Here is a 16,462-nt window from a genome sequence, read left to right as displayed (position 1 = left end):
AATAAAATTAAAAATAATTATAAATATAATAAACTAACGAATTAAAAAAAGGGCTAGCAAGAGAAATATCCCAACAGTCCCACTACCACTACTTCCATTCCTTCCATCTTTTAATAAATAAAACTTATCCTAGCTTTCATCTCAAGCATGGAGAGAGGCTTAAAAAAATAAAAAAAAATATTGTCCCCCCCAACTAAGGCATTATTATATAAAAATGCCCTACAAATTAATGGCTAACAAGTAAAGAAGCAGTAGTACTATAATATACTCCCTACTAGCTAATACCACCACCCATTACATGGAGGGTCCCTTTGCTGCTTACATTTCAAATTTCCTTCATTAATTGGGTCTCCCCCCATAATTAATTCTCCTTCTTTTTCTTTCCTTTTGTTGACTCCTTTGATTTTGATTTTGTTTTAGCCTTGCATAATACTCTATGTATACATTAATTGTATTAGGGTTTATAACTATAAATAAATTATAACACTTTAGGTCCTATATAAAGTGGAGAGGGATTTGTATTCTTCTTTATAATATGACTTAATTTTTGTCACAATAAAGAGTTTATTATTATTATTATTTCTAACTAGTCTAAATTGAAATTAATTTTTTTTATCAGTATATAAAAATTATTCATATAAAGTAAGTATTACTGTAGAAAGATTTTAGTATATTTTTGAATAAAAAGAATAAAAATAAACACAAAGAGATGAACCACATACTGCTATAAAGTAGTGATGGGTCTTTTTATTATTGTATAAAACAGTTATTCATAATTTCTTTTATTTATACAATAAAATCATATTATTCTTTTATATTCATTGTAAAGGTGAGGAAAGATTTTTACTATAAAAAACAAACGATCTTAATACATAAAATAATAATAAGTGAATTTAAACTTCAATGGCGAATAGGCTAAAAGAGAAGGGAAAAGAAAAATAAAAAAATCTTGAACCGAAAGCAAATATGATTATTATTGTTATTTCTGTAACATTTCAGACCTTCGAAAGCATATAACTGATTTTATTGTAATATATAAAATAGAGTGATGAATTTGAGAAGGGATTGCTTAGCAAACATAAACAGGACAATGAATTCCTTCTATTTAAACAATTTGGAATGGTTAGTCATTACTAAATTTATGGAGCATGAGCTCAAACTAAATATTATAATATACATACCAACCTAAATCCATTATTAAGATTTCATTTTTTCAGTTTTATTCTATTGAATTTTTAATTTCTTATTTTATTTTTATTTTTATTTTTATATTTTTAATTTTATTAAAGATATTTTATAAGACTTGATTCGTGTTTGTTATATTGAGCTCTTTTAGTTCTATTTTTTACTTTTATTTCGATTAAGGAGAATTAGGATTTCAATAAAAATAAAAATATAGAAATTTAGTAAATTATTTTTAAATTCTAAATTTTATATTGAAATTTATTAAATTTTGAAGTTGAAATCTCTAATACTGACTGAAATAGAATAAATCATATTTGAGTGATAGTATCTCCAATAAACTCTTAAATAATATATATTTTTATTATATAAAGTATATACAAAAAATTAGGCTTCTAAGAGAATTCATATTTCTTCTTCTTTTTTTAAAAGCCACATTCTCTTCTCTTAAATTTAAGGAGGAAAAAAGTGACTCTTAAGTGGCTATTAAATATTTTTTATTTTTTTTCTTTTATTAGTCAAATTCTTTAATTTTACTCATTTCTCTTTCTTTTTATTTTATTAATAAAAAGTTAATTAATAGAGAGTATTATTAGAATACACATATATTTCAAGATAAATTAAAATAAAGAGTTAATTATTTATAATTAATAAATAGACATATAGAAAATATTATTGGAGATGCTCTAACCATGTAATATAAAAATTCCAATTTAAATTGATTTGAAAATAAATTATTTATTTTTTAATAAAAACATGACTATTTAATTAATAAATATTAACAAGTATATCTCGATAAAAAAATTAAAATAAAAATCAAATATACATTATAAATAAATTTACACCTAAAAATCATAAATCGTATTGATAAAGCAGTAGATTGCAATTTTGCAGGAAGAATGCTTCATTTAGCGGCACTAAGCCGTGTATCAACTTTATAAGTGTCTTTGACAAGTCCGATTACTTGAATGTCAAATTAAATCTTTTTTATTTTTTTATTACTTTTGTAAAAGGATAACTCAATACTAAATAGAGAACCATAAAACTCATATAAAATGAGAATTTAATACTTTTATAATGGATGATCATATAACTCATCAGAAACATTAATATTTATTTATTAAAACTAATTAATAATGAAAAAAAAAATCACTACCAACCTAAAAGTGATTGGCAATGGGCTAAAAAATGAAACTTTAAGAAAGAATAAGAAAAATAAGGAAAAAAATAATAATTTTGACTTTTCTTTTAAATTGATACCAGTGCTAAAATGAGTTATTTGTTGATTTATAATAAATAGATTCTAAATAAAAGATAAAAAGAATATTTATTTAATACTTAAACCTGGCATGATTCAAGTATGAGGCTTAAAACTTTATCAAAAAAGAAAAAAAGTATGAGGCTTAAAATTGAGGACTATTAATTAAAATCACCCATTTTAAGTTGCTCAAAATAAAAAATAAAAAATAAAAAATCACCCCATTTAAACAGGAGGACAAAACCTGAATTTCATGGGCTTCCCCATAAAAAGGGGAATTACTGGTTAGTAGTTAGTTGATACCAAAATCTTCATTTATGAAAAGATCGAAATCAACTTCACATGAATAATTAGAGAAAATGGTTGTGATGTGAAATGCCTTTATATGGTCCACAACCACGTACCAGGGACACTGAGATCGCCATTGATACTTCAATATTTTTTTCTAGTAAGGACAAAAGGTTTTCACATGTTAAATAGCACCATCACTCAGGTATGGTGGCTCATTTTACACCCTAATACTTTTATAATCCATGACGAAAATCCCACCATCTGTACACCCTCAGAATCCCCCTGCGCATCTCAACGAGCTTTAGATATATTATAGATTTTATTTGTATACATTATTGGTGAATATGATTTTTTTATGATAAATATATATGTAACACCCGAAATTTTTTTTTATATATTTAATAGTGAGTTTTTATTTAAGTTAATTTTAGCTTTATTTTTATTCAAGTAAACTATTTGAGAAATGATTATATTTTGGAAGAAATTATAAAGGATGTTTTTATAAAAGAATTTTGGGAAAATTGGTATTATAATTGATTAGTAGTATTAAATTTTAAGTTAGAAATTAATTATTTAATTTAATTGTGTATAGGATTTAATTGGATGATTATTTTGGGAATAAGGATTGAAATTATAATTTTATTTTTGTGAGGGTTTAATGGAAATTTGTGAGCTTGGTATTTTTGTAAATAAATATGTCGGTCAGGGGTATTTTTGTAATTGTGTATTTTCAGTAATTCGGATTTGGCCCAAATTAAATAGTTAAGGGCTTAATTGAAAGGCTAAAAAGAAGTTTGGGGGTGAAATTAGAATTATGCAGGATGAAATTGTAAGTAATTCAGAAAGTTGAGTGACCAAATTGTAATAAGAAAAAGTTCAGGGGTCAAATGTCGATATTGAAAGGAAAGAAATCGGGGAAGAAGAAAGGAGGAGAGAGAGAGAGAGAGTGTCGGGAAGAAAGAGAAGGGGCGTTGCGGTGCGTCTTGTTGGCCCTGGCAGCTGAGGATCGGCGTGTGGCGGCTTTCAAGGCCTTCGGCTTTTCTACCGATCTTGGTGGCGATCGGCTCCCTTGGAGAGAGCTTCCTTTTGGCGGTAGCGGCGTCGGTTTTGGTGGCCGGGAGGAGAGAGTTCCGAAGTGGAGGCAGCCGCGTTTTGGGCTTTTCCGGCGAGCTCCGGCGGAGGATGGACAATCGGAGGACATATCCCGACTCTCCTCATCTCAAGCTTCGCGATGGCACCGGTTTCGTGGCGATCGGGCTTCGTTTGCGAATCGACGGTCGAGATCGTCCGCAAATCTCTCCCGGACGATCGAGTGTCGGATCGGAAAATCGGGCGGGGATCGTCATCGGTAGCGTCGTTGTGAGTCCGATGGTGTGTTTGGATCGTCGATCGGACTCCGTCGGCTGGAGGCGTGTCGACCGAGCAATCGAGCGTCTCGGTAATTTTCTTTGGCCTGTTAATTTTAGAAATTCTTGGTTTAATTGTGTCTATTGGGTTATATTGAGTATTTGATGATTTTGTGAGTCATAAATAATTGTCTGTCAGTTGCCTGCCTTATGTTTTGTGCTATGTGGCGGAGTCGGGAAATAGTGAAGTTTGGGACCCGACTCCCGTTGTTTTAATTGTAAGTATTTGGAGTGTTTTTCTGGCAGGTCCTGGACCCGTCTTTACGGGGGGTAATGTTCGTGTTGTAGGGGAGGTTCTGCCGGATTTTCGGTAGAATTCTCCCGAGTCGAGATTCTTAGACAGTCAGTCCTAGGAATCTAGACCTAGGATCTATTGTAATTGTTTCATCGTTTTGATAAATTGTTTTCCGTGATTAGATGATCTGTCTGTTCGGCTCGCTCCTACCGAGGCACCGGAGCAGAGCTAGGAGGTCGCCAATTCTGTGAGTTAAAGTCATTTAATCATTGCACTATTGCTAAGTCTGATTTTAATATGATATTTTGGAAGTTTATGTTTAACATGGTTACTAATATCTCAACGTAATTAATTTTATTGGATTATTAATTATTGAAGATAATATGAGTATTATTATAGTAATGTTATAATAATTCCAAATATCATCGATTTTCCACCGAAATTTCCGATGTTTTACTCTTAATTGTTAATCATTAATTTGATATGGTTGAATGACTTCATTATACAATGATATTTATTAAATGGATGATTATGTCTTGGGAAACGTGGCTTGTAGAACATGCTTTGATGGGTTACATCGGAATTGCGTCTTGCCATTAATGAACATGGACATAAGGTTATTATGGATTTGTTTGCCCCGATCGAGCATTGCTCTGCCGAGTTCGATTGATTGGGAGTTAAGGTCCCCGATCGAGCGATGCTCTGGCCGGCTTATTTGGAATTCAAGTGTTCAGTTTGGAGGTAAGGACCCTGATCGAGCTTGCTCTCCGGGGCGCTAGACTGTTGGATTAAGAGAGCCGAAAGGCTACTAGAATTTGGGGTTTAGGGTTCTACTGAGCCACTCATCCCGTAAAAGTAAATATATATTTTTATTTATTTATTTATTATGGTATTTGATTATAATGTGATTTGTATTTACGTGCATGGTTGATATTTTGATTCGAATGATTAATATTTTATGTGAAGGAAATAGTAGGGTACGATTACAGTATGGTTTGATATCGATTTGAATAATCTATGTTTTCCGAGAAGCGTGAATAGTCCCTAGATTATTTGATTTTAACTCACTCTCAGACCGAGTCTCCATTTATGTTTTTTCGAGTGTTAGTTCTCCGCTGACTCTTATTCAAGAACCCGACTCCTTCATCATCGGGTGAAGTATTTGATTTGGTATGTAAAATGGTAAATCTTAGATTCTCATGAGTAGTAATAGTAGATGTATCAGTTGTAAATTTTCTAAGCTCCGGGTCTCGCCTAGTTTTTCCGGTAGACCAAGTAATTTTGTAAAGTGTAACTATTAAGATGATTTATGGTTTTAATAATATTAATTTGAGATGAGATTTGTTTAAATCAGTGAGTGTCAGGCTTACTACGGGTTTCGGTGGCCTTAAGCCTACCCATTCCCTAGTGCCGGTCACGGGCCCACGGGTGGGGTCGTGACAATATATATTTATTAATTTTAAATAATTAAATATATATCAATTATTAAAATATGCGTGCAAAATGCATTTGTTACGCACGGATTATAAATAAAAATTAGCCTAATTATGGTATAATATGTATAAAATAGACTACTCCTCTGATCATAGTGCCAAACTGACAAGGCCTTTAGCCTAATCAACTCGGCCAGATTTGACACTGGGTCATGAATTTTCATACTAGTCACTGAGCTCAATCCACACGACAAGGCTAGTATGTTTCTTTCTTTCTTTTGATTTATTCCCGTCCTCCTCCTCAACCCCTGCAAAAACAATCAGCCAATGAGGCCAATTGGCCCCCCACCCACCAATTAGCTTCAACTAAATGCACCACCAATAATCAAGAGCTGGACTCCAATTTTTGGAGGGGCAAATTCTCCTTCTTAATAGAAAGTGAGACTGAACTAAAAGCATCTAATTATCTTTTTTCAAAGATAACTCTCAATCCAAACTAAAATCTAACTAAAGAGAAAACGCGTTTTATTTTTATATTTGTACTGTTATGCATTTTTGCCATTATGTTTTTAGAAATAGCATATTTCATTTTTTATTTATTTATATACCGTTGGATAAAATAGTCATTATGTTAGTTAACTGTTAATATAAAGTATATAAAGTTGGTGTCATTTCAGTTAAAAGACTATAGTACAAAATATTAAGAATCAATTTATTGTACAGAATATAAAGATAGAAATCCAATTGAAGGATATTTTGTATATTGTTTTGCTATTATTCTATACTCCAGAACTATATATTCTTTCATGAATATGACCTATCACGTTCTATAATCTTTCCCATTAAATATCAATCAAATGGTTGAGATTTCATAAAAAGAAAAAGTCAATTATAGTGAGGGATTCCTTATTGCACAATGGGGTCCTTTCAATTTTATGTATTTGTCAATGAAGGACTCAATGCCAATGGGCACAAAAATAAAAGTGCAAAGATCCATTGGGCGAACGCAGAGACCCTCAAATTCGTCTTTCCTTGGATTCAATTAGCATCAAATTCGACCCGAGTCATCTTACCTGCACATTATAGAACACCAGAATATTGATGGGCGGGATGTAATGTAGGAGCGGATTCCCTTTATCCGTTTCTGACTATACTATTGATACAGATGCAAAAATGCAATGACATCCAGCAATTTCTCCACCTTCATAGAAGCCCCAACTGAGGCTGCAAGTAAGAAACCGCCAGACATTCAAAACTAGAGATGATACTTCATCCGGACAGACATGAATACAGAAACTCACCATATCATCTCTGCAAAACGATAAACTTTGAACATCAAGAAGACCACAGGTTATCCAAACTAATCCCATTTGAAAGATGTTTGATGACAAAGAGTCGGCTATGACTTGGTACGTTAGCTTAAGGTAGACCAAAATGTATTCAAACTTCACGCGTGAGCACTCGGAAACATAGTGATGATAAAGGATCTAAATAATTGAGAATGCAAAGAAGAATATGTAAGAGCTAATACTGAGCACCCAAAATGAAAAATATAAGAAACTATGGAAGGAAAAGAAATTTTATACAAACACCTTGAGAAACAAGTGCACCATCAATTCACTCAAAAAATGTAAAATACATGAAACTTCTTGTAAATGAAGGACAAAGGACAGCATAGGTGCATAGACCCCTTAAGAATTAACAGAGGAATCAGACAGCCTAAGACACTCGCTTTGGCACCTCCGAAGGCAAACATCATTCCAGTTAGGCACTTGATGCTGATTAACACAAACAGTTCTTGCACATGCATCAGTACAAGCATCAAGTTCGGAAACACCACAGACAGTGACACAAGTATCAATAGTCGGATCTTTAGATAATGCACCGACTTTTTTTAACATCCTCTTTGAAGTGCATACCCTCTCACAAACAAAAATTTCATCAGAGCTCTTCTCTCGTCCTCTAGCACTCTTCAACCTCTGCTCTTCAGCTCTCTTTTTCTTCATCCTAATAGCTTGCCCTGCAATTACGGCTGGTATTGCTGCACCTATTAGAGACCACCATGGATCCACCATAACTGCTAAAGACATGAGCTCTTCATCAGTAATTAGATATTCATAAAATTAAACAAAAAAGGAAGTCCTTAATGAATTGACTTCCATATATAAACACTAACGTTCAATCCTTGAATGGTTATGGAACTCCAAATCAAAAATGAAAAACCATTTAATGTGAAGTTCCTATGTTGGGTAAACTTAAAAAAGAAAGTGTAGTCTAACAATTTAGCACTAAACTTGGGAGGCATTAGCATTGTAATTCTATTATTCACATTTCTTTTTTTATGTAAGAGGCAGGATTGTTTGCACTAACATATGGAAGAGATGCCTTCAGTAAAAGTGGTCAAACATGCAAATCGGGATTAAGAAAGTAGGCATTAAGAAAGCATCTCGCACACCACATTAACAAGTAGAAACCTAAATGAATCTCTAATTGTTATTGACAATGTGCATGAACCTATTAATTTCTTTTCGCATCTACATTCCAAATGCTTAAAAAAAAAAAAATCGTTCATACAATAAATTTTATTTTACGGCAGAGGTCAATGAGTTAGACAAGATCTGTGTCCTTAAAGTAATTTTACTAATAATGGGTTTTCGTTGTTTCTAATAAAATATGAAATGGAAAATTTAAAGGCTTTGTTGATCGGTCGAAAGCAACCAGACAATGTATATAAACGCAACAGATTTATAGATTGTTTTTTCACAGGGATACATAATTATATTGCAAAAAGAATAGAAAAAAGAAAGAGGCACAAATATATACCTTTTGATTCAAAGTAAAGCCAAAGTCTTTGAAATCGTTAGTTTTCGCAAAACCATAAATTGAAAACCCGTGAGTCAGTAGGAATAGACAGTGGACTCTGAATGGTCTTTGAAGGCTATGATGACATAGTGGAGAAGAGGAGGGCGAAGATGGCGGCGGCGGCGAGGACTGTTGAGAGAGGAATGAGGAGGAGGAGAAGAAGAAGGGAAGAAAAGCGGCGGTGACTATGAGAAAGAGGGAAGAAAACGGTGAGAGAGAGAGAAATGTTAAATCCCTAAAATAAAATGAAAATAAACTAATTTCATTTCATTTAATTCTAATTTTTTTTCTAGCAGTTGATATTAATTAAATTAAGAAGAAAAGGAAAAAAAATTCACATTTACAGTTAGTAGCATATTTACCTATAAATTATTTTTTGGTACAAATAAGCCATCATAATTCTCAAAACTTTTAATCCAAGCCTCGTTAATAGAAAATGACCTAATTACTAATTAAATTCTAAATTTTATACTTTTTTTAATAATTTTATTAAATTATTTTAAAATTTTATATTTTTGATTTAGTTTCAAAAATAATATTCAATAACAATATTTTAATACTTTACAATGAAAAAATTAACGTGTCAAGTTAATTCTGCTCATCGACATAAAAATTAATAAATTAATAATTTTTTTATTACATTTAGATATAAAATATGTAAAAAATGCACATACATGAAAATTTTAATAGTAATATTATTAAATTTAGGATAAACTATTTTTGCTGATTCATAATTATTATTCTTTTAATAAATAAAATCGATTTTCTATATCATCTTTTTTATTGTGAAACTTCAAAATTATCATCGGAAAGTATTTTATAAATAAATAAATAATATAAATATTTATTTTAAAATTTTAAAATAATTAGATAAAATTATAAAAAAATATAAAGTTTTGAATTTAATTTATAACTAAGCCAAACAAAATTGTTGAATTTGATTCTTTAACTCATTTATATTCCAGGCGAATCAACTCGGTTTTTTTTATCTCCTACACTGCTTTCTCCATTTATTTTCGCTTTCTTCTTCTTCTTCTTTTTTCATCTCATCTTCCTTTTTTGTTTCCTAATAGGTTTCTCTATCCTTTTTTCTTTCTTTTCCTTCCCTTTAAAAGTGTTGAGGGAATGCAAGACAATCTTACTCAACAATTTCAATGCATGTTCACTGGCATTACAACTACTCTTGCCTCCATTTCCTATTTCCTAATTATTCTATTGATCCATATAAAATTAAATTAAAAAAAGAAGGTGCAATTTGGATTTTAAATATTTAAATAATTTTTAATTTTAAATATTTAAACAATTTCTTAAGATTTTCAAAGTTGTACTAAAATATTATTTAGACCATAAAATTTAGTAAAAATAAATTATCTGCAAATTGATTATTGCCTAAAATTGAAATATGAATAAACTAAATAACATATTAATTATTAGTTTCATGTTGAATATCAACTTTGTATTGTGTGATGTATTTTAATTTCTAAGAATATTTTTTTAATAGTTAAGAGTCTCACAACAAACAATTACAATATCTCAATTTCACTCATGAGCTATCAATATTTGGTTTTTTTCTCTAAAATAGAAGGTGATGGTAAAAAATGATAAACAATGATTGAATTATAAAACTAAACAATCACATTTATATATAAAATTTTACTATGTTATGTTGTATAATGATGGCAAATTAAAATAAAATTCACATATAAAAAATTGGTGTCATTTTCACCGAGCTGTATTACTCAACTTATGCAACTAGTATCTCCATCACAATCATGTAGTCCGTGCGAGCTTCTTTTACATATCGTCTCGCTAATCTCAACATCTCTTTCTATTTAATGATAAGAAGTTTGAATTTTATTTTTGAATGAAATTAGATGAATATTATTAAATTAGAGATTGAAGTTTAGTGGCTAATTAATTTTGTTGATTTGGTTCGGTTAAAGAACTTGATATTTGTTTGAAACTATTTATCTTTTTTTTTAGGAAATATTATAGTTATATTGTATTTATTTGTAAATTTTTAAAGAGAGTGTGAAAGAAAGAAAAAAGAGAGAGAGAGAGAGAGAGAGAGAGAGAGAAAGCAGATTAGGAACACATACATATTAAATTTGAAAAACTGAGTTGACTCGTTTGCGATTAAAACGAGTTAGAAGATTAGAATTAAAATCTAACACCACTTATTTTATTAATTGAGAGATGTGAATTACATGCTTTAGAAATTATTTGGGTCCAAAATTAATTTAAGGGTAAAAGTACTCCTAACTGTAATTATAAAGTAAAAATGCACTTTTTCCTGGAAGAAAATAATTGAAGGCAAATCTTTTCTAGCCGTGTTTTGGAGATAGGTATTAATTAATTAATTAAATAAATAATTATAAAAATAGTATTTAAACTTGTTAAGATTTAACAATTTAGTGTACGAACCTAGTAAATATTTTATAATTGAGTGTATATAGTAGGTCAATAATAAGTTACAGATTATCCATATCAGCCTATTACAAAATAGTGTATCAATTTATCATAATTTAATAATCAAGTATTTAAATTATTAAAAGTTATAATTTATTATATAAAATTAAAAATTATTAACCTGTGGACAAATCAAGCTCTATTACATTTTTATAGTGAAAGATAATATTTATATGAAAGAGGATAAATTTTTCATGTACACAATAAAAATTATAAAAATTGATAAAAATATATAAATAAATAATATATATATCATAAGAAAATGCATTAGTAATTAATTATATAGTTAAAATTATCATCCTCAATATGATCGATTTTATTTTAGATGTTTATAGAGATGAGTTGAAGAAGATAAATTATTGCTCAAATTTAGATAAAAATTTCTTTAAATAATTGATGAAAATACAGCGAGAACAACATAACGATGGTAATATTAAAAATGGTGTATTGATATATTAAGAATAGATACTTTTTAAAGACTTTTTGACATTTTATTTTTTTCACTCTACTAAGCGGATAATACGTGTTTTAAGATTACAAGTCTGTAATTGCTATTGACATGCTATATATATTCAGTTGTAAGCATTTACTAAATTCACATATCAAACTGTAACTTTTAAAATTCTAAAAATTTAATTATCAAATTTTAATAAACTCACATACTATTTATAATTATTCAATTCTTTTTATAGAAACTTTCGGTTCCATATACTTAAATATTAATAGTTTTCGGTCTCATATACTAAATTATAACTTTTAAAAATTAAAAAAATTAATTAATAGATCTTAATAAATTTATATACTGTTCTTATAATTATTTCTTAATTAAATATATCACTTTTAATAATTTTAAGAAAATAAATGAAACTAATGTTCGACTCTAAAGACTGGGTTACGGGCTTTTAAGAACCAAAAAAAGAGAGTGTCGGTTCGGTTAATTGAAGGAGGTAATTTTCATTTTCTTTGAGAAAGATAAATTAGGAAGGCGGTAAATATGTGGGAGGCGTAACCCAAAAACGTTGCCGTTTCTATTCCTACTTTCATAAAAAAGGCGAGTGGTCGCGGGCCTCGTGGTTGGTTAAAGCGAAATTAACCATGAATCACCGTGATGGTAATCTCGAAATTAAGTGGACTAAATAGGGTCTAATTTTAGCATAAATATTTGTTCATCTTGTTCTTCTACTTTTATTACATTTGCGCATTAGTTTTATCTTATTCCTCATTAACGCCATTAAAGCGGAAAAAAAGCTTTCAAGAAATATTAAGCTCAGATCTCGCAATCACAAACCCTAGAAGCCAAACATTGCGTTTTTTGAGCTCTGTGATCTGATCAGGTAATAGATACACCATTATTAATATAATCTGCAAATTAATAAAATCTCGTTAAAGTTATCAGGTCTTTTTAATTTTGAAGTCACAAGGAATTAGGTTGCGTAATTTTATTTTATCTTTTTGAATTTTCTTCATGTTGAATCTACCGATCAGCTTTTAATTCAACAGGTCTCATCCTGGCTCGCATTTTATTGCTTGGCAGCTCATTATATTAGTCTCAAGTTAATTTTAATTAGACTTACTGGTTATTAGTTCGCCGAAGTGATTCCTTCATTAATTTTGATTTCCAAGAATTTGAAGAGCTGTAAGTTTGAGTTTATAATATTATGCATTTGATAATGATCATGAACTCACTGCTCAGTGAACCGCAGCATGGGGAATGTCCGCGTCTTGTTTTCCAGCTATTTCTATATGGCTAAACATAGCTTATTTGTATGATCAACATTCTTAGAGTTCTTTTCTTTTCTTTTCAAATTCTAAGATCATTATCACTATTAACCTTATTTGGTTTCTTAGCTCACATTATTTTTGAAACAGAATATTAAGGCGGTGGCCAAAATTCATGGCCTGGAGTGACCCTTTGTGTATGGTTTATCAACAATGAAGTTTTGATTACATTGCTAATCAGTAGTGGAAAACATGAACATCGTTAAGGGTGTGGCTGACCTGATTCGAAGGACGTCCAGTATCCAATCTGGAGAGTCTACGTCTGGGTCATCGGCTGATAGGTTTCCACCTCCTGCTCCAAGAATCCGCTTCAGGTACTTGTACTTAACAATGCTGCTTAATAGCTTATGGTTTCGGAATTCTTTTTTATTTTAATTTTGTTTTTCATTTGTATAGCATTGCTGAGTAAGGGTGCTTTTTGCTAACTTCGATTTTAGAAAGTGGATGGAGTAGAACAGCTAAGCTTCAAATTCTTTCCAAGAATTTTTTCCTTATAAATACTTAAATTGGATTTGTGAATGTATTGGAGGAACTAAGCTGCATAAACAATCAATTAGCTCATTGTTAGTATTAAACCTCAGTTTTGGGTCTTCTGGCCAAACGAATTAGAAGCTGTTGATTTGCCCGTCTTCTTTGCTCTGTAAAAAGGATACTTGAAAAATGCAAAGGTAGGCACTGATTTTTGTATGATGTACTATCATGCTCAGTGAAGTGAGAAAAAGATTGCTCAACAAAAAGACTGTAAAAACTTTGACTCTTTATTCATTAATGCAGAGCTTTTGGCAAGACGATGGGTGCTTAGAAATTGTGAATTATGCATTTTTATTATATAGTTTGGATTATTCAGTTGGAAATTAATGCTTTGACACTTGAGGATCAGAGTCTGCCTCTGCATTCACTGTGGGATAAACAGTTTCTTTCTGTCTGTCTGCATCTTTTCTTTTGCCTTTTCTGTTTGAGATAGTTTAATTGCAGTCTCTCTAGGCTCAATGCAATTAGAGGGTATTGGTAAATAAGTACCTGTTTTTCTTTATGGGTATATATCTTCTCTTTGAGAATATATATATATGATCCTCTTTTTTTTTTTTTCCTTCAACAAAATGTTCTTTTGTTTCAAACAAATTGGATAAGTTAGGTCTTAATAATGCTTTGGCACACTCTTTAGCTATGGTAGCTGGTTGATTCACGTTTGCTATTTTGCGAGGGTGATAAAAGATATGTATTTTACCTCTTAGTTTTTTATTCATAGGATTATCAACTTCCTAAAATGTGATCCTGCTCACTGCAGTTAATGTTTTTGCTCTTTTGGTCTTTTCACAGTGAAGCAGGTGATGAGGCAGTTTTACATGCACTTTGGGAGAAATATGAGAGTGCTGTGGACAAGGTATGGTTGTAGATTTCGCAGATTATATTCTCTTAAATGCAAAATTTGGTTGCTATGCTTCTGGTTTAACTAGTTTGCGGGGGATTAAAATGAATCGTATGGTGTGCCACTTGAGCTGGTCTCTAATTCTTGTGTTGAAAAGATTTGAAGGCTAGGGGTTGATGAATGTTAAGTTGTACTTTGTATAGGAGATATCTCATGTATAGCAATATGATGAGAATTTCCTACTGCACTGAGCAATATGATTAGCTCTAGTTGGGAGATTTTGTACATCGTTAGAAAAACAACTAATTGAAGCGTGGTTGTGTTTTCATTTCCCTTGAAGCTAGATAAGGTCAAGAATAGTTTTATACTGAAGAATATTTTTATTTGCACCATGATATGAATTCATGCCTTGTTGATATTTTATTTGTTGTCAAATTTCTATTTTTAGGTTGAAAAGAGAAAGCTGTTTCATGTTTTCCTTAAGCAATTTCTAATGGTATACAAAAAGTGGGAACCTGTAAATACTGGCCATTTACCAGAGTCTGCTTCAGTGACTGTTCCTACCATGGAATATCCATTACGAGTAGATGATATAGTTGTAGGCTGCTCTTCTGGACACCCAGCTGAAGTCATTCTTGTATTGACTGAAGAGGTCACAAAATTAAGCACTCTGGTCACTGATTGTAAGTTAACTTCTCTGTTCTATTGTCTGGCAGATTGGTAGTGAGAGTATTTATTGTTAGAAAACTGTTCCTGTGTTTTATATGGGTTGGAAGTGCTAAGAAATTTTATTAAGTGGACTTAAGAGCCTGTTTATCTATGAATAGTTAAAAATGGTGTGGGTGCGATTTGTGTTCAAGTTTGGTGGCCCATCTAATGGTTATATGTCTCTTGCTAAACAATCTGAGATTGCTTCACAGACACAATGTGTTTATCCCTGCGGGGTATTTATCAAAGTGGTTCTGAATCCTGATTATGTTTGAAATATTGAGGAAACAAATAAATACAACTCTATCAATTTGGGTTTCTGAAAAGCTGGTAAACCAAATGGTCTCTGTGTGCATATTTTGAGTACTTCTTAATATGTTTTATATTTTTCTTAATGATGTGAGGAAATTATTTAATCACTAACTTTAGCCTTCATTTTTTATTATTTGCATTTGCTCAACATTGATCCGAAGCAATTCATTCCAAATTAACTGATTGAATCCATTACATTTATTTTTTAAAATTTGCGAAAATCAATAACTTGTCTGTTTTGGTTGGAATTGGGGAATATTACAATTGAAATTTTACCTGATACACACTTTGGTCTATTTCTCAGATTTAGCTTTTAAGTAATAAATTTAATAAAAATCAGCTTTTAATTTTTATTGCTCAAATAGGTGCAAAAAAATTTATTTCTATCAATAATGTGCGGCTTTATCCTTTTAGTCTATGAGTTATAAAAGGACAAAACCGACCAAATTTTCACAAGGAGGACCGAGATGCATGTTAGGAAAGATGGAAGGTTCTTTTTGATGTAAGAAAACAAAGTAATTCTTAGTAGGTTGGTTTGTTTTATGATTTGGAATACTCCAATCCATGTTCAGATATTTGGAAGATGAGACGTCTTAGTTCTTTTGTTCTGAACTGGTTTGGTATACAATCTTTAATTTTTTGGTTAAGTGTTGGACAACTTTAGTGCATGATAATTGTAAATTACACAAATTATTCTTCTGATTGTCTTCTTGCTGATCCTGCTTCAACCTATGTGTTTTATTATTTTTTTTTTTAATCATAAATTATTGCAATAATTTGCTATTAGTTTAATTATGCTATTCGCTGTCAATTCAGTAAATACCACCGTGATGCCCTCCAAAACGGACTTGCAAGAGGCTTCTACTAGCTTGAGTATCCCCTCCGAAGGGTTGCATGCATTGGATGCTTTAACAATAATAGCCCGTTCAATACATAATTGCAGAGTTTTTGGATATTATGGTGGGATTCAGAGGCTAACAGCATTAATGAAAGGTATTGTTAATGTTATCACCTGCTCATTTTCTTTCTGAAATTCTAGTTTAGATATCTAATTGCTAGATTCATTCTCCCTTTTACTCTTTTGATTTCATAATGAGTGATTCCTTCCTATAAATTTCTTGTTTCATTTCTTTTTAAAGTGAATTTTGTTTCCCTAGT

The 16,462-nt window shown here is 30.8% G+C and overlaps 2 protein-coding genes across 3 annotated transcripts in view; one reads left to right on the top strand and one right to left on the bottom strand.

Moving 5' to 3' along the window:
• Nucleotides 1–7,370: 7,370 nt before the first annotated feature.
• On the bottom strand, nt 7,371–8,907 carry LOC8280356 (uncharacterized protein At5g64816). 2 transcript variants are annotated; one of them, XM_015724294.3, is made up of 2 exons: nt 8,629–8,907; nt 7,371–7,885 (listed from the first exon to the last, which is right to left on the bottom strand). In XM_015724294.3, exon 2 carries the CDS (start codon nt 7,878–7,880, stop codon nt 7,497–7,499), a length of 384 nt encoding a protein of 127 aa, XP_015579780.2. In that variant the 5' UTR covers nt 7,881–7,885; nt 8,629–8,907; the 3' UTR covers nt 7,371–7,496. The 2 variants fall into 2 exon arrangements, with proteins under 2 accessions (XP_015579780.2, XP_002527373.2); XM_002527327.4 differs by having other exon boundaries at nt 7,371–7,882; nt 8,629–8,904.
• Nucleotides 8,908–12,315: 3,408 nt separating this feature from the next.
• LOC8280355 (BEACH domain-containing protein B) overlaps nt 12,316–16,462 on the top strand; it is a 29,983-nt gene continuing 25,836 nt past the window's right edge. The window contains exons 1-5 of the mRNA XM_015724296.3: nt 12,316–12,470; nt 13,006–13,229; nt 14,236–14,299; nt 14,733–14,967; nt 16,121–16,297. Coding sequence (XP_015579782.2) covers nt 13,108–13,229; nt 14,236–14,299; nt 14,733–14,967; nt 16,121–16,297 — 598 coding nt within the window. The 5' untranslated portion in view covers nt 12,316–12,470; nt 13,006–13,107. The remainder of the gene's footprint in view (nt 12,471–13,005; nt 13,230–14,235; nt 14,300–14,732; nt 14,968–16,120; nt 16,298–16,462) is intronic.

Source organism: Ricinus communis, chromosome 2 (genome assembly GCF_019578655.1).
Source record: "Ricinus communis isolate WT05 ecotype wild-type chromosome 2, ASM1957865v1, whole genome shotgun sequence".
Lineage (NCBI taxonomy): Eukaryota > Viridiplantae > Streptophyta > Magnoliopsida > Malpighiales > Euphorbiaceae > Ricinus > Ricinus communis.
The sequence above is the reverse complement of the archived record's forward strand: the minus strand, read 5'-3'. Positions and strand labels throughout refer to the sequence as shown.